This window comes from Aplidium turbinatum, chromosome 5 (assembly GCF_918807975.1).
Source record: "Aplidium turbinatum chromosome 5, kaAplTurb1.1, whole genome shotgun sequence".
NCBI lineage: Eukaryota > Metazoa > Chordata > Ascidiacea > Aplousobranchia > Polyclinidae > Aplidium > Aplidium turbinatum.
Window position 1 is genome coordinate 4,318,448 of NC_137476.1, and position 23,322 is coordinate 4,341,769.

The window sequence follows — 23,322 nt, forward strand, 5'->3', positions numbered from 1 at the left end:
AGTAGAGCATGCTACTTTCACAGCCTTTGTGTGCATCATCAAGTGTCAACATGGCGTCATTTGAAAACTGTGCTGAATCCTACTTTCTATGGATACAAGGAAACAGCTTCTGGTCTGGTCTCAATAATGACAGATAATCAATGTGCACCCAAAACCTTTCTGAAAGAAACTAGCCGCAATTGCAGGAGCGCTAAATGTTTATGCACATCTTGTGGTTGCTCCAAGAAAGGCTTTAAATGCAGTATTCACTGTGCTTGTGAAGCTCAGTGTGAAAATTCATCACTTTTAGAGTGTTAAATACCCAAGAGCTGTGAGTGTAGAAATAAACTTACTTTAATAAAAATAGTTGCATCCCTAGAACGGGACCTCAAATTGTTACTGTGGTAGTTTTTGCAAGTAAAATATTTTTTGTAATAAATGATTTGTAAATGAAAATGAACGCATATATTAAATATACGCTACCTTTTCTGTTGAAGCAAAGCAATAGTACTGAATAAACGACATTAAATGGTCTCCAGATAAGCATTAATTTCTCAAATCGCTGATGTTTATCTTTCTATTATACGTTGATTCTACATCTGTCAACGTTGTATCCCCATTTGTTTCAGTTGCTAATGTTGTTGAAGTGTCATATAGCGTACATTGATTATTACACTTTAACGTAGGCAATTATAATTGCGTGAAAATAATTAGACTGTAATAAATGGCCAAATACGCCACAAACATGGGCGTCGGCAGAAAAAATGCAGGGGTGGGGGAGAAGCGGGGGTTGGGAGGGCACAATTTTTGAAGCCAAATTCCATCTTGTAAGCTGCAACATAAGTTAAAAAAAGTTCTAAATTTAAAGTAACATTTGAGTGGTCAGGTGCAAAAATTGTGAAAAAAATTATTATTAACGTATGATGGAAATGGTTGTTGCGCCTACGGCGCAAAACTATTTAGAGAAATCAAAAAACTGAAGTAGAGTTGGTTGAAAACTTATAAGAAAGTGTTTGCGTGGAAGACAAATCCAATTTTTGAAAATTGCACTCTCCCGAGCAAATTACATGTAAAATCATAATCCTTGGGGAGGGGGGTAAGTGCCCCTTCCCTGCCGACACCCATGATCACAACCTTTTTTAAAAAGTTTTAATACACTTATTTAAGTGTTAATTACGTGTACATGCTTCCAAAGTTGCATTTTACTTAGAACAAATATGTACAACCGCTAGATGGCGCGCTATGAAAATTTAAAATGCGGTTTTGGGGCAGTTCCCCAAGTCCGATTTTTGCCGAATTTTGGAATCGTCGGTCTGACTACCAGACAAGCCTCATGCAACTAAAAAATGGTTGTTATCAAAAATGTCCGGGTCCAATGTCACTTCTTACTCGCCTATTGTGGCTGTAACGCATTAAAATGTTCTGAGAAAGAAAAGAAAAAATGCAACTCATTGAAAGGATTTTCGTGTTCGCCTGTAGCGCTTCCGCTTGCAAAGGTACTTTGTATAAACAATGGCCGCTGTTCGTTGTGAGAAAGCGGCGATTAGCTCCAAGAAGAACATTGTAGAATTGCAATGGCAAGATGGCCACAGAAGCAGGTAAGGTTTCAGTTAGGACTTGTATAGCCTACCTCAGACTACAAAATCCGTCATTTTGACATTGATTTGACGTTTGCAGACGTTGAATCAATGTGGAAATGACAGATTATGTTGTCTGGGTACGTTTTTTCATTTAACCCAGCAGACTTTTAAATTTTATTTCTTTTGAAGTTGATATGCAAAGTTCACTTTTGCAACTTGTCGTACCAACACGCAATTGAATGGGGACGTTTTGTTTTGTGCATTGTTATTTTTACCCAGACAGCAAAATCCACTTTTTACATTGATTCAAGGTTTACAGACATTGAATCAATGTCAAAATGGCGGATTTTGCTCTCTGGGTAATTTGTATCGGCTGTGCTGATGTATAAAAGGAAAGTTCTCAAAATATTCTGTAAGTAGGCTAATATTTATTTAGTTTTTGATGTTTTGTAAGTCGGACTGAACTATTTCAAGAGACCACAAGTTATAGTAAAAGTTAAACCTTATCGTGGTTTGGACCAAATTAGTTCAAGCCATGATGTGTGAGCCATGTGTCGTCCGAGATGCAGGCTACAGTATTTTGGCTGCACATAAAACTTTTGGTTTATCATGTGAACACTGAGTGATCATGCACAATTGCACGCTTGTATGGCGGCGCATAGTTTTCTTGGGTATCTTGACGTTTTGCTTTGCACACTTGATCGAATTTCCGCAAGACATTTTAAGGTGACAATGTAATGGTTTAGGTTTACAATAAAGCAACTGGTATGTTTAAGCAATCAATCAGTTTTTGATTAAATGTAAGATTTATGGTTTCATCCACGAATTGTTTTTACTGCTTTAACACGGTTCTTCTTTCGAGGTTGCAGTAGTTACTGTCCAGTCTCATTCTGCGGCCCCATGGGCCCATTCGCAGGTCATTCCTAGGATCATCAGTTTGTTAGGGTATCAAAACTATCAATATTTTTCAATTACTTTTTCTTGGATTGCCAATGACAGCAGCAACTGTGAATCAAGTGTCCCGATGATCAGACAGAACATTCTTTATACCAGTATTTGGAGCTGGTTGGATGAAAAAACTCTTCTTGCAGCATGCTTGTTTTGAAATGATAGGCTCTTGTCTCAGAAATTATAATCTTGCCGTTACTACGCCGACAAAGGTGATAAAAAGTTGAGGTCATATAATCGGTAAAACATTTCACAGATCGCTTGCTGTCTCAGAAAGCAAACTATGACATTACCTTGACTTGAGGAACGGTTGCATAAATTTCTTGAGTGCAAGGGAAAGAAGTGATTTTGGTGTAGGCCTATACTGTGCTTGAGGGTGTTTAGGGTGCAGTGACAAGGTTATTGAAGTATTGAAAGAAGCATTTGCGAATACGACAAAGACAAAACAAAAAACACGATCATTAAAATATTAAAACAATCGCACCGATTCAAGATCAATCGGCGTGTTCGGCTTTCGGGATGTGCGCTTAAGCAACGTATTTCAAGGACAGCTCTCCAAAGTCTCCATTCAGCGGCACCTGGTGAGTAGAACAATTCTTCGTCAACAACATTTCAACACTCGGAAACTTCACTCTGTCAATCTCGGTAACCGGCCCTGCGTCAGTGGTTCAAAGCCTCTACAAGTACGCGCCGCATCTGCCAGGTTTAAGCTCTCAAAAACGCTTCCTTCGGTCTGAGGATTAACATCAAATCTATCAATCAAATGAGTGTTGCGGAAAGAACTGTGCGCAGCGATAGCCTATTCAGCATACCAACCTATCGCTGGAGCGTATAACATCTGTTTTGTTTACGTTTTCAAAGAAGCTATCTGTTTTATTTCCTGATTTATGTTGCGGTCGTTACGCATTGCAGGTTCCATTCCTGTTGGTTGCGTTTCAATTGTCGATGTGATCGATGCAAGCGAAAGATTGTTGGAGAGCGAAATGTCAAAAGATCGGACTTTCCAGATCAACTTGAAGTTAAAAAAGTTGAAATCAATGAAGCTAAAAGTAAATATGCAATAAAAATAATATTAACTTTTAAATATGTTGTGGGTTGTTTTAAAATTAGATAAAATTAGAGATAATCAGATAACGTATACCAAAGTGTTTTGCCAGTCAATTGATATCTTACGGTCAGGGGCGTAATTAAAGAGGGGAAAAAGGGGAAACTTTCCCCTTCCCCGAAATATTTTAAATAAACATTTCGCAGTCACACTCTGTTACAGCATCATTTGACAAAGTTTTATTATTAATTTAAACTGAAAGTACTCTCAAAATGCCACATTTTATGATGTTTGATTCAAATTTTTCGGGAAAAACCCCTCCAGATTACTCTGTAGGGTTAGGGTTAGGGTTAGGGTTAGGGTCCACTTTTGTTCCACACGTTACCAGGATCACTCAGATATACAAAAATGATAAGTTACCCCCTCTCCCCGAAGTTTTGTGCTAGCTTCGCTCCTGCTTGCGGGTTGCTTATATTTTATCGGAATCTGAACTGATGAATTACCGGCGTTTGGTTCATACGAAAGCCACATGCTCTTGAACGTTGTCGAACCTACACCTTTTGGAGCGTCGTTCCAGGCCTCTCATCAGTCGGCTATGCAGCCGACACATTTGTTTAACAATAAAGATATAAAAAGTTTGAATTGGTCATTGCTTAATTTATATTTTAACAGTTGCTTTCAAAGTTGAGTGGAGTGAGATGTAACTTTCTATTTAATCGTTTTCAAGATGGTCTCAGTATTTGGATAAATGGCGACACTACAAAAGATCACGTGACATTCATGGATTGTGATTGGTTGAGAGAGATGTGCTACTGTGACCAGTGTCTTTACAAAATGATCCATGAAAAAGATATGAAAGTGAACGATACTTCCATAATTCCAAGAATCGATTATAACAACTTAGAAAACGACGAGTGTCTATTTCGGTAAATATTGGGTTCGTGTAAGGCAGGGATGTCCAACCTTTTTTTATAGCGGGCTGCATTGTCCCTTAAAATAATTCAATGGGCAGCAGAACCTCTTAAATTTCAAGAAAAATGGGTAGCCTACATAAAGAAACACTTAAAAACCATTAATTTCATCTTTGAAAATAGGAACAAATAACACACACATAGAAAGAAACAAAAATTTATTTCTATACATTACAAAGTCAATGAGATTTTTGACATTGTTTTCCAGCTTAGGTGTTTTCAACATTTGCATTAAAGGACGCTTTCTTATTTTTTCTCTCATACTATACTATTACTGCGCCCATAAAAGCTGACTGGTACATTTTATTTAGGCTAACATTCAAAGTTCAAAATACTACTTGGAGTGAAAATGACGCACAAAAATCTCAGGCGGGCGCAGGTTGGACATCCCTGGTGTATGGCATAACTTTCATTCTGAACTAAACTACTGTATTTTCTGAACAGGACTACTGAACATTTCACTGTACCTGTTATAAAGTTACACTGAAGAGGATTTAATCCCAAAATCGCGATATGCAACTTGATATTTCGGTTGTATTTGGAATATTTACCTTGAACATATATAAGTGCCATAAGTATCGTCAAACGAGTTGAAACATGAGGATTACAACAAAACAGTTTATGTCTGACACATCTTATGCAAATGACTACACTGTCTGCATTTTAATTAGGCCTATTCCTTTTGCAGATTATGTATGCATTTATTTTTTTTGTTAATATGATGAGAATGAAAAGTTTAATTTCCTACATTTAGAGAGTCTGCATCTGTCATTTAATAATTCTTTGGCGCATTCAAACAAGCCCATAGTTTGAGAGATACCATCGCAAAACATTTTAGGTGTTATCACTAAACAGTAAGAGCCCACTACTTTATTTCTAAATAAAATGAGGCGAGGTGATGCTCATACAGCACTGATACCTTGATTTACAATATTATAAAGTTACTAGATTATTTTTTTGAAAAATTAGCATGCTTGTATTTTTGTTATTAATGTGTAGAAAACAAAGTGAAGTTAATTGTAAGACATGCATTATATCAGCCATAACCAAGAAATATTGTTTGCAGAATGCTTGAAGATATTTTTAATGTTGGTTTTGTGGTTGTGTCTAACGTCCCATGCAAAGAAGGTTCTGTTGCTGAGGTAATTACTGTTGGAAATCTGCAAATAATCTCTTTCTCAATTTTGCTAGAAGCTCTTCATCACGAAATACCAGTTAGATTTATAAATTACCTCATTGAAGCTGTCTCATATAACTGTCAGCGGTGATTAACATTTTTTTATAACATTTAACTTCTCATCTTAATTTGTACCCAACTTAGGTTGGCGAAACGCTGGGGTCTCTCGTCGACAACACTTATGGAAAAGTAAGCAATGCCAATTGTTTCTTGTTGCTCTTCTTTACAACGTCTTTACATCAAATGCATGTTAATTATATTGGTAACTATGCACTAACGATAGAAGCATTGCGAAATCAAAACATCGAAAATAGACATCAATACAATCTGAAGCGTCGTCGCGTCGTCCTAGAGACGAAGATCTTCTGCTTCACTTGGTGAAGATAACTTGGTAACTGTCATCGATGATGATCTGTGGTTTGTTCCTTCGCGCCTCATTTCAAGAAATAACAGATGTCATCCCAATTTTGTTCTACTGGTGAGCAAAAATCCTGATGCTCGTACTAATGGTCTGTAGAGACACATTTACTTCGACAGTGACAGGTAGGCTACGGTTTCGGCATTGGGCATTGAGGAACAAAGTCAGCTTGTAGGCTATTGAGATCACGATTCCACTTTCAATTTGTGATTGGCCAAATTAGCAGAGGATATCTTTTTGTTGAAATTGAATTTTAGCCCAAATGGGTATCTTGTTTCGACGGGAGTACTTGTTTTAAGGAGCATCGACCTTGTATGAAGGAACTTGTTCCGACCAACCTTACGAATCGAGAGATAATGGAGAAAAAAATATTATAAAAGTTATTCAAGATTGTGAGATGCAGGCATTCAAAGCACGTGAAGCACTTTTAATAGCGGTGTCGATGTTCAGACAGCTCTTTGGCACCTCAACAAGGACAAAGTATTTAGTTGCAAAGTAGACGAGGCTGCTGCACCCAGTCTGTCAACCGTGTTCCCAGGCTAAACTTATTGAATACTTCAATCATGAAGCAGGAGATTACATTATTTTACGGTGTGACAGCAATTGATGGAGTTACTTGGAGCAATCTGTTACTACAAAACTTTATACGTCGAGGCACAATACAAAGCCGTTTTTTTACTCTCGAAAGGACGTTCATGATTCACGATTGATCTTCCACGAAGAAAATCTAACTCCTTGAAGAGGAGTCGATGAAGAGGCTGTTGGTTTGGTTGACACTACCGTGAATGAGATGTTTGAAGATTTTAAAGGGAATGAAGAAGTGGGACAACAGTGTTGAGACGCAAATAAGAGAGGGCCATTGTTAAATACGCGGATACTTCTCGAACACACGTCTGTCGAGCAGAGAGCTGTCAATAGTCGAAAAGAGTAAACCAGGATTTGTCCCAGCGATCGGACTGAAAACCGGCTGCTTTTTCAAAGATTACAATAAAACGGTGTGGTTCGTAACGGCCCAGCCAGTTAAAAAATTTAAACGTGTAAAATGACAATACGAAAGAGATCGATCAGGATTTATCAGGCAGCATGGAGATTATTATGCAACACTAAACTAGTGCAAAAACCCCAAACACAATGCCGTAAATATTGTACTGACGTAGAGTTACAGACAAACAGTGAATCTTTTCTTAAAGACTCATAACCAAGCCAAGCTATGTAATAGATTGAGTTTTGCTTTTAGCGGCATGATCGTTGCTTACTTCACAATGTAGCATTGATACCACCGACCTGTTTTAGCCTGATGCTGTGGGTCGCTGTGGTAGTGGCGATTTGTCACAAGCTTTCGGAACACAGTTCCATAGTCATGTGCTGTGACGAACCGCTACTACCACAATCCACAGCGAACTTACAGCATCAGACTGAAACAGATAGTTAGTATCTAGATTGTGAAGTAAGCCAAGTTATTTATTTGATAGTGCCAGCAACTACTTCAAAATTTGTTTAAAGTTGGCTGAACTTGAATAAATAAAGCTTGGAGACATCGTGGTAATGACTTTGGTCACGTAAACCTGTGTGCTTCCTTGCATGTTCACATAAAATGTTCTTCTGAACTTTGCCTTCTATTTGTCAAATAATTTCTGGACCGGTTGAGTCAATAATTATTTTGGTGAACACCTGTTTCTTCCCACGGTGCTAACACACTTACCGGTCAAAACGAAAAACACTGCAACACTTGCTTGATTTATATGGCTGCTACATTAGCTATCATATGCAAGGACCTAGAATGATGGCGCAACAATTTCCTGGAACCTTAATCGATCACTTTATTAAAATGTTTATTAGTTGTTTTGTGCAAATTTACATTGGTCTTTTCATGCCATGTTATTTTTACTTGTATGTTCTGAAAACGTTTAATATTATTTCTTTTACATTTTTATTATGTTATTTACTTGGGTATTTTCTGCGTGAACAAGAAATAATATAAAACTAGGCTATATCAGACTTAATGGCGCTACTAAGGTTAATATATCTTTACAACAACATGGACTCTTTGTCAAAGCTCCATCAACTAACTTTGTGTTCTATGAATTTGTAAGTGTGATCACAATTTAAAGTTTGTTTTGCTGTGAAATAAATTTGTTTAAACTAGTCATAACTGGTTTGGCCTTGCAAATGTAACTTCAGAAATGCAGAAGCCAGGTGTTTAAGATATTTTATTGATTTCATGGCTAAGACACATTTAGCAGCAAATCACCTATTAGATTATTTTTTTCCAAATTTTAACAATTCTTCCTTTTTTACATAAAGATATTCAATGTGATTGACGTTGGAAAACATCCGGATCACCTTTCAGATTCCTCAGCCTGTCTTCCACTACACACAGACCAGTGTCATTACGAGGCAGGACCCGGGATGCAATTACTGCATGCTATTCGGTTGGTGAAAACTAATTGAAAGTGAAGACTACCGGTTGGTTGGTTGGTTTTGGATGTTTATCCTCGGACTGACAAAACCTTGATTGGTTATTCCTGGTAGTTTCGCACACTTGTAGAAGCTCTTGACGCAGGGCCGGTTACTGAGATTGGCAGAGTGAAGTTTTCCGATTGTTGAAGTGCTGTTGCTGCCGGGAAATTATTCCATTCACTAGGTGCCGCTGAATGGAGAGCTGTCCTGAAATGCGTTGCTCAAGTGCACATCCCGAGAGTCGAACTTGCGCCACGTGATCTTGTGCCGGGCACGTAACCACTGAGAGAACGGGGCGAACTGTTGTCAGTTGTTGTTGAACATATATTTGATTATAAACATACATAACTAAGCAACAACACTACATTTAACATTATAAAGTTAAAAAATTTATTTGTTGTTATTATAATGTTAAATGTAGTGTTGTTGCTTAGTTATGTCTGTTTATGGTTTAAAAGAGTTACCTCTCTACCCAAATTGTAATATATTTGATTGGTCATCTATGAATGGACCTAAACCATATCTATCAAAACAATGAAGTTTTATGATTAGCTTATTCGAAATGTTTTTTTTTTTGTGATTTCATAATATTTTTGCACTCATGATTTGTTGGCTAGTTTTTTTTCTTGCTAGGAAACTGATCTCCTTTGTCAATGTACAGTTTTAAACGAAATTATGTGTTTGGAAAGCACAAACTATGCATACAGTTGATGTGTTCGAAACTTTGGAGTGTAAGGCAAGAATGGCGATAGACATCGTGTGTCAGCCAACAATCTTCTCTCTGTAGTGTTTTAACGATGATGCCTCAAAACATTAACTACCGTATATCAGGAGATTTCACTGTCGTCTACATTCCGTTTTGCTGCAAACTTGGCTCGTAAATGTTGACACAAAGTGATTTTTTGTTTACAATATATTACAATACAACACGTGTCTTCGATTTTTTGTATTTGATTCCAGATTCGACGAATGTGTAGAAGGAGGGGATTCCCAACTTGTCGACATGTTTCGCGTCATGGAACTTTTCAGGAAGGAATCCCCCGAAGACTTTCGCGTCCTCACCCGAGTCCCGTGCACGTTCTCAACAATCGACTACAGGTCTGATCGCGGTGCTCCCGTTCATTTAATTACAAGAAAGCCGATCATCCAAGTCGATTATGACGATCAGGTAATCACCCTCATTGTTCGCTTCCTTTATCAGGGTTCGATCTTAGCACTGGTCCTCTGGCCAATGTCTAGTGCGAGTTCCCCGCCGACCAGTACGAATCGTTTCGCATTGGTCCGACTGTCCAGTGCAAAATATCATCGTATTATGTCGTTTAATCGTTTAGAGTGCGTGGTTCTCGTTTGCGCTGCTCTTCAAACAACAAAACACGTGATCCGTGCGTTTTAAACCGTAAGAAAAAAGCAATCGCAACATCACGTGACGGTGTTAAATCATAAGAAAAAAGGTAATCGCAACGACACGTACAAAATTGTCGAGACAAAGCTGAGGTCAAGGCTCCGGGCTGACCACGTAACAGATCTTCTGACCATCCAGCTACGGTCAGCAGAAATAAAAGATTTCGACCCCAAACCTGCCATACATCTATGGCTGGCAAACGATTCATCTGTGAGGTCAAGAAGGCCTGACACTGGCTATGTGTTTACAAGGCCAGACAAGCACACATCGGATTTCGATTATGACCCCGTGATCGTCCCGTCATCAGATTTCGATTATGACCCATCATCGGATTTAGAAATTGAAGAAGAGCCCCAAGTAAATTGAAGACTCAACGTAGATTGAATGTCTTGCCTAGATTGTCACAATCAATGTGCGAGGTCTTGCCACGGGCTGCTTGTATCTCGATCGAGCGTGCTGTTTTGATTGTAAAATTCTTATGCTATAGGTTATCATCGGTCATTATCCTGAGGTAACCTCTGATTACGAAATCTGTATTATGTAACGTGTATTCTAGGTCATTCAATTGCTACGTGCAGATCTAGAGTTTTCTTTAAACTTGCTTGTTTACGCCGCTCAGTGCAACGTGACCGAACGATGAGTTCGTGTGATGCAACATTACGTAACCTTCTCGATGTTACTAGACCGAAACAACTTTCTATAAATAGTGGTGTAGTTTGCGTAATGATTATTATTGAGTTGATTATGTGATTATGGTAGTTGTATTATGACGAGTTGATTATGAGAGTTGTGTTATGAGTTGTAGATTGGTAGTTGGTGCAGAAATTATTGTTGATTGAGAGTTGAAGAAATCGAATACAAGTAGATGAGAATTGGTGCTGATATAAATTGTGTTCGAAATTAGAGTTATTTGAGAAGCCGTTCGTTAAAGTCCTTCAAGAAGTTAGATTATCATTTCACTAGTGGAACCTTTCGACATTTAATTGACTGCTTTTCGGTTATAACCCATTAAAGTACGTCATTGAATCTTTCCAAGTCTTTTTCCTGGTAAGAGATAGAAAGAAATCGTGACATTCTGGGTGCTCGTCCGGGAATATAACCGAAGAAAAATCGAAGATCAACCGAAAAAAAAAACAAAAAACGAAGAATACCGAAAGATTTATTGAAAGAATAATAAATTAGCAACAAGCTGTCAAGATGGCGGATACCGTCAAACATGAGAAGATTGAAGACTTAGGGAGCATGGCTGAACGAATGGGGCTGACTGGTAATGAGAAGTCTCAGTTTGTGATGGAAGAGTATCACAAGATAATGGACCAAAAAGCTCAGCGAGAAGCTGACGAAAGAGAAGATAGAAGAGCTGCTCGTGAAATAAGGAAAGCAGAACTTGAAGCTGAAGAAAAACGAGCACAGCGTGAAGCTGAAGCTGAAGAAAAACAAGCACAGCGTGAAGCTGAAGAAAAACAAGCACAGCGTGAAGCTGAAGAAAAACGTGCACAACGGCAGTACGAAGCAGAAGCTGAAGAAAGAAGAGCGCAATATGAATTGGACAAGTTAAGGCTTGATTTATAAAAACAAAAACTGGACATTGGTGAGCGATCTAATTCTACTAATGATAATGTTCGAGATGTTATTGTGGCGCAAGTTAGACGTCCAGATTTGCCATCATTTGTTGAAGAAAAAGATGAGTTGGATAGTTATTTGTTAAGATTTGAAAGATATGCTACAATAGCCAAATTGGCGAAGTCGACGTGGGCTACCCAGCTAAGCATGTTATTATCGGGACAAGCTCTTGATGTATATTCAAGACTTTCCCAAGAAAAAGCCATGAATTACGACAGATTGAAGTTAGCTCTGTTAAAGCGATACAATTTTACCGAGCATGAATACCGTCAAAGATTCCGTGAGGCAAAGCCCGAACGACACGGAAGCCCAGGTCAATTTATTGAACGTTTAAGAAACCTTTTGTTAAAATGGTTTGAACTTTCGGGGGCCGATCAATCATTGGACGGATTGGCAAACCTTATAGTTAAGGAACAATTCACAGATTCATGTTCAAAAGATCTGTCTGTTTATTTAATGGAGAGAAGTCCGAAGACTCTAGAAGACATAGCCAGTGTGGCGGAACAGTATTTAGTTGCCCATGATGAGAAGTTGTCGACCGAAGAGATGTTGTCAGTCGATGATGACGAGGAGGAAACAAATAATTTTAAAGGAGGTGCGGTTCCAAGAGAAGTACGTTGTTTTAATTGTAATGGCTTAGGTCATAAGGCTGTTAACTGCCGGATGAAGACTGACAGAAATCATCAGGAGTCGAGGAAGTGGTGCAATCGTTGCAATAGGCAAGGACACGAAGCGAAGGAATGCAAGAACAAGTCATTTTCCCTATCCAATCAGTCTGGAAAAGATAAAGACACGGACGTTTATCGATGCGGTTGTGCGTTAATGATTCATGAACTCACGCTTGGGAATGAGAGATCGGATGAACATGATCAGTTGGAGAAGAGAACGGGAAAGAAGACAAAAAAAGATGCTTACGAAGAAATAATAGCTGAAGATTACCTGCCAGTAGTGGATGGAAAAGTTGGAAACAAAAAGATAAAAGTTTTACGTGATTCTGGTTCTACGGGTATAATGGTGAGGAGAGATTTGGTTAAAGACAGTCAGTTAACGGGAAAAACTGGAATTGTGATGTCGATAAATAACACTTCAATCCAAGGACCGTTAGCGAAGATATATATCGAAACTCCGTATTGCAGTGGGACTGTGAAAGCGTTATGTTTACAAAACTCTTTAGTTGATCTTATAATCGGAAATGTTATTGAGAGAAATTCTGAAGTTATTTGTTATTCTTGTGGCAAGAATGGTCACTGTGCTCGAGATTGTTCTGCAGATAATCAGCGACGATCTCACGGTCATGGATACAATGAGCGCGAAGAACCGAGGAGAATAGGCAGGCGACGACCATTTGGAGTTTGCTATAGATGCGGTAGACGCGGACACTTCGCCAGGGAGTGCGTTGCTGACGGCGGACATTCGGAAAACAGACGTTGCCGTGACAACCACTGCTACCGATGTGGAGAGATTGGACACATAGCCAGGAGCTGCCCTTTTGATGAAAACCCATGCTTTCTCAAAGATTACAATAAAACGGTGTGGTTCGTAGCGGCCCAGCCAGTTAAAAAATTTAAACGTGTGGAATGACAATACGAAAGAGATCGATCAGGATTTATCAGGCAGCGTGGAGATTATTATGCAAAACTAAACTAATGCAAAAACCTCAAACACATTGCCGTAAATATTGTACTGACGTAAAGTTACAGACAAACAGTGAATCTTTTCTGAAAAACTCATAACCAAGCCAAGCTATGTAATTGATTGAGTTTTTCTTTTAGCGGCATGATCGTTGCTTACTTCACAATGTAGCCTTGATACCACCGACCTGTTTTAGCCTGATGCTGTGGGTCGCTGTGGTAGTGGCGATTTGTCACAAGCTTTCGGAACACAGTTCCATAGTCATGTGCTGTGACGAACCGCTACTACCGAAATCCACAGCGAACTTACAGCATCAGACTGAAACAGATAGTTAGTATCTACATTGTGAAGTAAGCCAAGTTATTTATTTGATAGTGCCATCCAGCTACGGTCAGCAGAAATAAAAGATCTCGACCCCAAACCTGCCATACATCAATGGCTGGCAAACGATTCATCTGTGAGGTCAAGAAGGCCTGACACTGGCTATGTGTTTACAAGGCCAGACAAGCACACATCGGATTTCGATTATGACCCCGTGATCGTCCCGTCATCAGATTTCGATTATGACCCATCATCGGATTTAGAAATTGAAGAAGAGCCCCAAGTAAATTGAAGACTCAACGTAGATTGAATGTCTTGCCTAGATAAACTGTTGTTACTGTTATTGCCATTGTATATTTCCATGTTATTGCCACCATTTATTATTGTCGTTTTAAGGTGGTTTTCCCTGAGTTGGCCTCGTGCTTCCCACGACAATCTTGTTTTTATCAGTAAACGGGACGGACCAGTGCGATCTCGTGCGGACCAGTGCAAATGGTGAGCCACTTGTCCGGTTGGCCAGTGCGAAAAAAGTTAAGGTCGAACCCTGTTTATGATCTCATCAATTTCTGCACAATAACAACTAAAATCATCTGCTGAAAACTTTATTTTTCACTTAACTCTAAATGGCTAGAAGAACCAAAGACTCCATTTTGAAATATTAAAAAAATCAGCTTGAATTCTGGAATAATTTACCATGCACTGTGGCAAGTTTCGTCTTTCGTTTGTGTTTTGTTTCGTCTTTGTTTCGTCTTTGTTTCGTCTTTGTTTCGTCTTTCGTTTTTATCAACACATTTTCTTTAGCATTGTTGGTCTAGAACCATGTTTCCCAACCTGGGGGTAAATTACCCCCTGGGGGTAATTTGCCTGTTTTCGGCGGGTAACGAGACCGGAGGTTGTAAACTTTATAAAAGCGAAGGAATGGAACAGTCGTCTTTACAAGGAACTGTGCAAGAAGATGGGAGAAATATACGAAGTATTACTGTACTACACAGAAGTACGATGGCTGTCTCATGGCAAAGGATAACCCGCCTGGTCGAACTTCGTGAGGCTGTCCATGTTTTTCTGATAGAAAAGAAGTCCGACTTGACTGAATACTTCTCTAACCAACAGTGGATTTCCCAGCTGTGCTACCTGGCTGATATCTTTGGTGAATCGAACAAAGGCAATCTTTTAATTCAAGGCAAGAATGTAACTGTGATCGACACCAAAGTAGCCGGAGCAGCATTTATCGCAAAGGTTAAATTCTGGAACAAGCGAGTTGGAAGAAGCACAGTTTTAGACGTTTGACATGTATCTCGGAGGCAATGGACTTGAGTTGACAGCGGCGTTGAAGAAGGACATAGCTGACCACTTAGGCCAGCTAGCCAAGAAGATGGACAACTACTTTCCGAATTTGAACACGGCTAGTTTTCAATGGTGCACTGAGCCCTTCACATGTGATGACAGCCAGGTGGATGATGACGACTTTTCGGCCAAAGAAGAATTTATCACTCTCCGAATGAACAAAGCGTTGAAACTTGATTTCAATGGGAAAGGCTTAGAAACCTTCTGGTTTAGCAGACTCCAGGACGCACCAACATTAGCGACACGGGCATTAAATATCCTGACAGCTTTTTCAACAACGTATCTCTGTGAACAAGGATTTTTAACTGTCTTGGGAAGGAAGACAAAGAAGCGCAATCGCCAGGATGTCGAAAGCGACACAAGAATTGTCCTCAGTAGCCTACCACAAAGCCCAGGATCACAAAGCTGGCGCCTGAAGTCCAGGCCTGACCTTCGCATTGAATGTTTACTACGCATTGTTATCTTGTATTCAGTATTGTATTGCATTTTGATTGTCATTGTTAGCCCTTTGAAATACATAGCAATAAACATTTTTGTTTTTGAAAATTGATCGTGGGGGTAATTGGCTCACTTCAGGGTGGAGATTAGGGTAACAGCCAAAAAAAGGTTGGGAACCACTGGACTCTAGAACATATACCAAATCAGTTAATTATAGCCTATTCTTACCTTGTATCATCTATGTAAAGTTACATTTTCAACTTGTAAACTGTACATATTGTCTTAAATGGCTTGGAAGATCAAGATTGCCAGCGCATTTATCTGATCAAGTGAATAATCACCATCATTTTCCTCTTCATACAATGTCATGTCACCTGCATAGCGAATCTCTTCAGGGTAGCCTACAAAGCTTGGTGTAGACCTAGTATGTTACAAATATGAGTCTTCACTTTGTTAGTGTTGGGATATATTAATCAAATTTAAACCCTTGACAGCCTGTTTCACCTAAAGTCCTAAACGGATCATCAGAAGGTTCTTATTCAAATAGAATCAATCAAATAGAATTCTATTTGAACAAGAACCTTCTGATGACCCGTTTAGGTGAAACAGGCTGTCAAGGGTTTAGATAGTAATAACTATATTTGATTTAATTCGCTCTGCTTTGCTTTTTTGCTTAGCATTGAGCACTGTTTGTAGTATTAATAGTTTTCATTGTTTTAATCAAATTTATGTATAGAATGAACTTTTCAGGGTTTTCTCAGTCCGAGGATAATATTTAACCAACCTCCTTATTTAATTCATCTCATTTTCAGTCAAGAAGTTTTCTCACCAATTTTTCAGGTCTTTGTCTAGCATTGTTCAATTAGAAGTATGGAATTCTATTGTTTTCGCTACAATCCTGATTGTGCCATAAATTTATTTACAGTAGCCTACTGTTGTACAATATTGTACATTGCTTTGAAATTTTTATTCGCTCTGTTTGGTTGTTTGGTTATATGTCGCTATCGAAACAAATTTGACTTGACTCTATATCGGTAACTATTTTCCAGATTGTTGGATTCGCTTGGAATCCAGGCATTGAAGACATTCTTCGAGTTCATGAAGACGATGTAGAGCCTTTCTACAGAGCTTACAAGAAACTGCAGGCAATGGCGGAAAGACCAGAGCTTATGGTAACCCAAAACAACAGTTGTTGTTATTAAAATAGTTGTCATCTTTTTCGTTGGTGCTTGACTACGTGTTTAGTGTTGGCTGTAGAATCAGGATTTTATATAAATAGATAAAGATAGAAATAATTTTTGGTTTTTGATTAACAACTGGATGACAATTTTGTAATGTGAGCTATAGGTCTATGTCATCATCATCATCATCATAATCCATCGTCGGTTTGTTCCCCACTAGTGGGGGTGGCCGATTGTTTCCGCGCAGCAATTGTCTTAATCCCTTTTCTCCATTTCACCCTGTCCCTTGCATCTTCCTCCTTCAGTCCGACTTTTTTAAACTCATCCTTCACTTGTTGTTTCCACGTTCTTCTTGGACGACCGCGTTTCCTCTTCCCATCCACCTTTAGATCTAGCGCCTTTCTAAGAAAACTTCCTTCCTCCCTCCTTATCACATGTCCATACCATCTTACTCCATTTGCCCTTGCCAGTTGGTCTATGGTCTCTCTCATCTCTAGCATATCCAACAATTCTTCAGTCCCTTTTTCCCTTCTCGTTTTCACCCCACACATTGCTCTCACCATTGACCTTTCCGTTCTTCTCAGGATTGCCAGTTCACTCTCTCTCAATACCCATGTCTCGCTACCATATAGCATTGCAGGCCGCACACAGCTCCGATATACTTTTCCTTTCATCCTTAGTGAAAATTTTCTGCCATGCAACATTTCCCCACATTCCCTGAACTTTTCCCAGCCCAATCTTGCCCTTGTTGTCACCGCTGCTTCACATCCACCACTTCCATTTATCCGATCACCCAGATAACAGAAGTCTGTCACTGTTTCGATGCCATGGCAGAACTCATCATCATGGCCTTCCACTTCATTCCTTCCTTTACTGCATTTCCCACAAACAAAACACTTCGCCAATCTTGTTGCGGCTCTCTTGACATTAGCACATCTTGCATGTACCCACTTTCCACATTCCTTGCATTGCATTGAATTTCTCATCACTCTCTTGCCACATATTCCACAGGGATCTACTTTGCTCTCAACAACTGTTCCTTCTGCTCCACTCACCATCACTTTTGTTTTTTCAAGATTCACCTTCATACCCTTGGTTTCAAATGCTTCTTTCCATTTCTCAAACTTTCTCTCCATTCCCTCCATACTATTACTTGTCAAGACCAGGTCGTCTGCATACAAAATTTCACTCAATAAGCCCTCCCTCACTCCTTCAGTTACAACGTCAACCACAATAGCAAATATCAGAGGTGACAAAACTGATCCCTGGTGTACACCAACCTTCACAGAAAACTCGTTTGAATAATTTGATCCAACTCTCACTTTTGTTCTTGCATCCTCATACATAGACATCACAGCTCTCACTAATACCTCCGGTATACCTCTTTTCCTCATTGCCCATTCCATCACTTTCCTTGGTACTCTGTCAAATGCCTTTTCTAAGTCGACGAAACACGTCTATGTGCTATGTGGAATTAACCTATGCTGTATTTAGCAAGATCGCAACAATTAGTATGAAAATGATATACACAATCGTATTTTTCAATACACAAATTTTATGAACAAAGGAAAGTATGGAATCAAAATCAAAAGGTCAACATCATTGGAACGATGAGAAAACTTATACTTTAACAAATTCTTGTTCGTCTATCTCAATTTATGCTTCGTTTAGCATCTAAACCAGTGGTTCTTGAACTTTTTGAGACACACCTCCCTTTTACAAGTCTAACAAAATTCGCGCCCCACCTTGTTTCAAAATCAAAAAACATTAAGCACAACAGCAATTCGCTTCCAGGTAAGTTGCATGTAACTGTTTTTTGGATACTAAATGTTTAATTCGAGGATTAGCACGGTAGCAGAAAATGCACATCTTAGATCGGCTTCACAGTCAAGTTTGTGTCTAGATTTTGTCTTTATGTTCATGAAAGTAGAAAAACCATTTCCGCACAAGTAGGCCTAAGTGAATGAAAATGGAAGAAGTGTGCGTATAGCCACAGCACCCACACTCTTGTAAATGTCTGTACATGTTTCACCCAGAACTCAGTTAGTGGCATTGCTTCAAAGTCGTCCCTTTCAGTGGAATTTCCTATTAGCTCCAAGAATTCCTCTTGTAAATTGTCTGTGGGGTTTCTTCTCCCGAGCTATCATGTGAGCAATTCCGAAAGACGTTTCTACATCTTACGCCGACGACGATTAGCGAAAGCATTCGCTACTTGCAATCTTTATTTTTTTAAAAGAGTCTTTTTTGCATTGAAAAAAGCAAAAGGTTTATTTTGATGGTCAACGTGTTTTTTTTTCAAGATGTCGCTGCGAACGAGTTGGTCTGAAAGCGTCGTTGCTCAGATTTTGAAAATATATGACGCATTGTGGTACAACTTTGTCATTTACCGTACTTATTTACTATGGCATCTATAAAGTCAAAATTTAGATAATTTTTGTTATACTTTTTCTTTTCCCCCTAATTTTATGTCAATAAAATTGATTAATTAAAAATAAACCCAATTAAATCAACGCTAAAAAAAAAGTTTACGCATGGTAGGCTACTGTTGTAGAGTTCGGGATATTGCTGCACTTTTAGCCGCTGTCATTGTCAGTCGTTGCCATTATTATTTACAATTAGAGCGAGGCTGCTGTGCCAGAAAACCGTTGTGTTACGAGAGTTAAGGTGTCGCAGAAACATTTAGCAACGTCTAAAACATCACAAAGAATTGGAGATGTGACAACACGCTCTACAAACACTGGTACTGTTGTAACACAAAGTTTCATCTTCAACAATCGACTGTCCAGTGTAGTTGTGAAGACATGTTTAGTCATAATTCATGCAGAATTTTTCAATTTCTTGCGCCCCCCTTACGAGCCTCACACGCCCCCCAAGGGGGGGCGCGCCCCCCAGTTTAAGAACCACTGATCTAAACGTTTAAAACACTGCAAACCAGTGATGACATTTCTAGAATAATGAACATTTAAAGACCAGAAAGTTAATTAAGCGCCGGTTCGACACCGCTCAAGAGCATGTGGCTGTATCTTTGGCAAGACACTGAAAAGCGTGCCATGGACTGCACAGTGGCGCCCTTTCGAGGAATAGCTTGTGATTTCTTTCTTGATTATAACCGATAAGCTGCTTTAGAGAAAAATACCTACGGCCCTTTCCAGGGCTGTGGTCTACTGAACTTAACATTATGTCACATTTCAACTCTTGTTCTTGGTGAACATGGTGTTCGTTGTGGAGTTAGTTGCCTGCTTATACAGCTTCCCGACGAGCCTAATATATTCTGTTAAAGGTTTTAAAATGTTTTTTCGTTGATGTAATCTCATTTTAAATATAAAATACAAAAAACAATGGTTCATTTAGTTAATTTTCCGTTAAGTCAATGAAGCCAACTTTTTTGAATTTTGAAGTCAATTTTTTTGGATTTTTATGGCAATGAAAATTTGCCCTGTACTAACTACTAATGCACCAGCTAAGACAAAAAGAATTACTTTCGAACCCTGTCCCCACTAAAAATCCCGGAGTTATGCGATTTACCCTTGATTTTATGAAACCCTTAAATACTAGGGTGGCTCATTTTCCTTGATATTCTTTAAAATTTTTGTCAGCTTGGAATAATGTTCCATTTTGCTCACTGATATTTGCAAACCAAAAAGTTTTGTTGGGTTTTGACTTTTGACCCGAAAAATTCTTAATTTTGCAAAAAAATTAGTAAATTTCGAAGTGGTTTAGCAGTATCTGATCAGGGGATTTCCCAAAATTTGACCACGTGATTTTGACGTAACTTCCTCTGTTAACTTCCACGTGGAACATCTTCACCCTGCTCCGAGTCTGAGAGTCACTAATAGTGCATGCTTTTAATGTCAGTTTAGTTGATTTTACAGCCTTTTTGCGGCCAGTGAATCTATAATTGATAAACATCATCAAACGATTCAAGAAACTGAAAGCAGTAGATATTCACAACACTGGGATAGAAAAATGCTGCAGAGCATACAACATGTAGGCACTGGCACACCCCAAGAAGTTATTGCAGTTTTCTTGACGGCAACGCATGAAAACAGTGCAATTTTGCTTAACATTCAAAAAGTAGATAATGGTCATAGCACAGCTAAAGAGCTAACTGAGATGATTCTGGACACTTTGGACCAGTTTAATATTGATAAACATGTAATCATCGGTTTGGTGTTTGATACAACATCAGATAACACATGAATTCATAAAGGAGTAACTGTGGGTCTGAAAAGAGCATTTGGAAGTAGTCTATTGCAACTATTAACCCTAACCCTAGCTTGTCGACTTCATGTGCTGGAACGTTTGTCTGGAGCGGCCTCTGCTTTGGTGTATAGCACTACAAAATCACCAAATGAGGCAGCCTTTAAAGTTTTTCTCGACCGCTTGCTTTTCCTTGACAAACAATACTTCTAAGTGTGTGAAGTAAAATGCAGGAAGGAAAAACACTACATGTGAAAGCACCATTTTTTTTTGTCAAGCCTCATCACTTGATGATACTTCAAAAATGATTATCAAGAAATTTTGAAGCTTGCCCTCATCTTTCTTGGTAGGCTAAGCATCCTGTTTTTACTTTGTAGCCTCCACATTATTGCAGAAATATCACGTTTCTGTCGTAATTTTCTTGCGGAAGATAATTGATATTGCAGGCGGTGTGTTGCCAGAAAGAAAGGTATTTAGAATGAAGGCACCTGGTGCAAGGTATTATGCACGCTGGATGGCGAAGGTAATCTAGACTATGGAGATTGCCATGCTGTAGCACAAGTTGAAAGAAGAAATTTCACAGTCTCAACTGATGAAAATTGTGTACCTTGCTAAGTTTCTATGCCTGTTCTATGTCAAGGCACGGTCGAGCAGCTTTACCCTTTCAAGCTCTTGTCGAGGATTTGAATTTATACAAAATATTGCTTACCAATGTAAAAGAACATAAATCTGAGAGGTTTCCACAATTCAGCCAAGACATGGCTAACAAATTCGAAACCACTTTTGGCATCTGACAGAGCGTTTGGTCGACTTTTATCTTTTCAGTAACGCTGGTGTGCAACAAAAGCAAAGTATGGCTAGGACCATGAAGAGATACAGCAAAGAATCTTTTTTGAAAACTGCTGAGCAGCAGATGCACATTTTCCACGCAGCTGAAAGACTTATTTGGCCCACAGTCTCGGTTGCTTTTCAATGTTATTAATGAGGAGCCTGTCTTTCTGACCAAACGGGCTTCTCTCAGGGAAAAAAAGATGAGGATTATAAACGCATCAAAGGACGACTTTCTCAAGGTTGTGAATAACTCTTCAGAACAAGCTCTTGGGCTTGTCCAAAGGCACCGGAACGATTTTTGACTGGTGAGGGGGGCAAGATTATGAAAAAAGGGCACTTTTGTTGCTGAAAGACCTTTTTTCAAGTTTTAAGATAAGATAGGCCTATAGCGATATTGCTCATCTATCAGCTCATTATCGAGTAATGATACAATAAGTGTCCGGTATAGGCTACAAAGAATAATGACACAGAAGGGCTCATGCTATGTTATGATGTTATAATTGTTATAATCAATTGTGTCGTGAATATTATTTTGAGGCAAAAATGAAAAAGTAGACTAAAAGCGAATAGCAGAAATTGTTATATTGCAAAATGTGCAGCAGCTTACATGATCTTAAAAGGGCACCATCCCCCCATCTGCAGCAAAATAGAGGGCAGAAGTGGCATCCACCCCCATGCCCCCCACTTCCGGAGCCCCTGGGCTTGTCACAGACTACCATCAGTCTGCGGTAACAAAATCAAAAATCAACAACAATTTCTTTATCAAAGTGAAAGACCTGCGTGAACAACAAAACAGCCTCTTGCCGAAACCGAATTCAGAACGGTGCACAAAGAAAGACATGTCTGAAATGTGATAGAATTCGACATTTTGAGAGTAATACACGTATCAGTAGGCTATTCATGGAGTTAAATTCAATTCATAGAGTTTAATTCATCAATAAAACTACTTTGCTTGTCACAAGTCTGCATTACTGCCTCTTATTGTGTCCATTAAGATGCTAGAGTGCATTAGAAGATAGCGAGTGAGCAGTTTCAGGGATAAGCGAAAATTCGATATTTTGAAAAAATTCAAACCGGGTGAACCAGGGTCAAACGCTTTTATGGTGAAATTTGGTGTAGGAGATACATTTACCAACAGGAAAATTATTTCAAACTGACCAAAGATTCAAAAAAAATTTTTTTTTTTTAGATTTTCAGTCAGCCTATTGAATACTATTGTTTGTTCCACCTTTCTTTTTCCTCAGTTCCACTTTCGATTGAGGAGCGGTGACTTGGTGATATTCAACAATAGAAGAATGATGCATGCGCGAGCATCGTATCGAAGCAACGGCGGCGTGCGCCACTTGCAAGTGTGTTCTTATTCTTAGTTGTTAATCTAATTTCGTTAAATGGACAAAATTGATCAAGTGGGCGTACTGATTCATTTATAGACCATGTGCTTATATGCAGTAGGCTATAGTTCAAAAACGTTTATGTGACTCAATAACTGTTTCTCAGTAGCGACTTAAAAATAATCTATTGTAGTTCTTTGAGTATTTTTAAAAAGTAATTTCATGCCAAAAACCCACGGCAAATATTGATTTGTGAAGCTAAAATGATATTAATGACATCACATACATTTCAGGGGTGTTATATTGGCTCTGAAGATCTCCGAAGCAAATATGTACTTCTTGGAAGAAAGCTGGGGAAAATAGTCACAGCAATGAAGATCGGGAATGGGAGCGCAATTTGATATGCTTGTGCCATAAATAGCGCAATAAAACGCTTTGACC

General features: G+C 38.9%; 2 protein-coding genes across 2 annotated transcripts; both read left to right on the forward strand.

Annotated features, from left to right (window-relative positions):
• The first annotated feature begins 1,436 nt into the window (after positions 1 to 1,436).
• On the forward strand, positions 1,437 to 23,322 carry LOC145771363 (2-(trimethylamino)ethylphosphonate dioxygenase-like). Its single transcript, XM_082583116.1, has 10 exons — positions 1,437 to 1,577; positions 3,420 to 3,556; positions 4,280 to 4,478; positions 5,590 to 5,665; positions 5,845 to 5,889; positions 8,423 to 8,550; positions 9,539 to 9,746; positions 16,388 to 16,510; positions 22,795 to 22,899; positions 23,175 to 23,322. The coding sequence occupies exons 1-10, from the start codon at positions 1,492 to 1,494 to the stop codon at positions 23,280 to 23,282; spliced, it is 1,215 nt and encodes a 404-aa protein (XP_082439242.1). The 5' UTR covers positions 1,437 to 1,491; the 3' UTR covers positions 23,283 to 23,322.
• Positions 12,944 to 14,051, forward strand: LOC145771365 (uncharacterized). Its single transcript, XM_082583118.1, has 3 exons — positions 12,944 to 13,133; positions 13,611 to 13,839; positions 13,953 to 14,051. The coding sequence occupies exons 1-3, from the start codon at positions 13,096 to 13,098 to the stop codon at positions 14,007 to 14,009; spliced, it is 324 nt and encodes a 107-aa protein (XP_082439244.1). The 5' UTR covers positions 12,944 to 13,095; the 3' UTR covers positions 14,010 to 14,051.

Excerpts from the sequence above, each read along its gene's own strand:
- LOC145771363 (XM_082583116.1), top strand. The coding sequence starts at position 1,492 with ATGGCCGCTGTTCGTTGTGAGAAAGCGGCGATTAGCTCCAAGAAGAAC. Across the intron at positions 1,578-3,419 it reads CAAGATGGCCACAGAAGCAG|GTTCCATTCCTGTTGGTTGC; the intron begins GTAAGGTTTCAG and ends TACGCATTGCAG. Across the intron at positions 5,666-5,844 it reads AAGAAGGTTCTGTTGCTGAG|GTTGGCGAAACGCTGGGGTC; the intron begins GTAATTACTGTT and ends TACCCAACTTAG.
- LOC145771365 (XM_082583118.1), top strand. The coding sequence starts at position 13,096 with ATGAAAACCCATGCTTTCTCAAAGATTACAATAAAACG. Across the intron at positions 13,134-13,610 it reads TCAAAGATTACAATAAAACG|TGCCATCCAGCTACGGTCAG; the intron begins GTGTGGTTCGTA and ends TTTATTTGATAG. Across the intron at positions 13,840-13,952 it reads AAATTGAAGAAGAGCCCCAA|GTGGTTTTCCCTGAGTTGGC; the intron begins GTAAATTGAAGA and ends TGTCGTTTTAAG.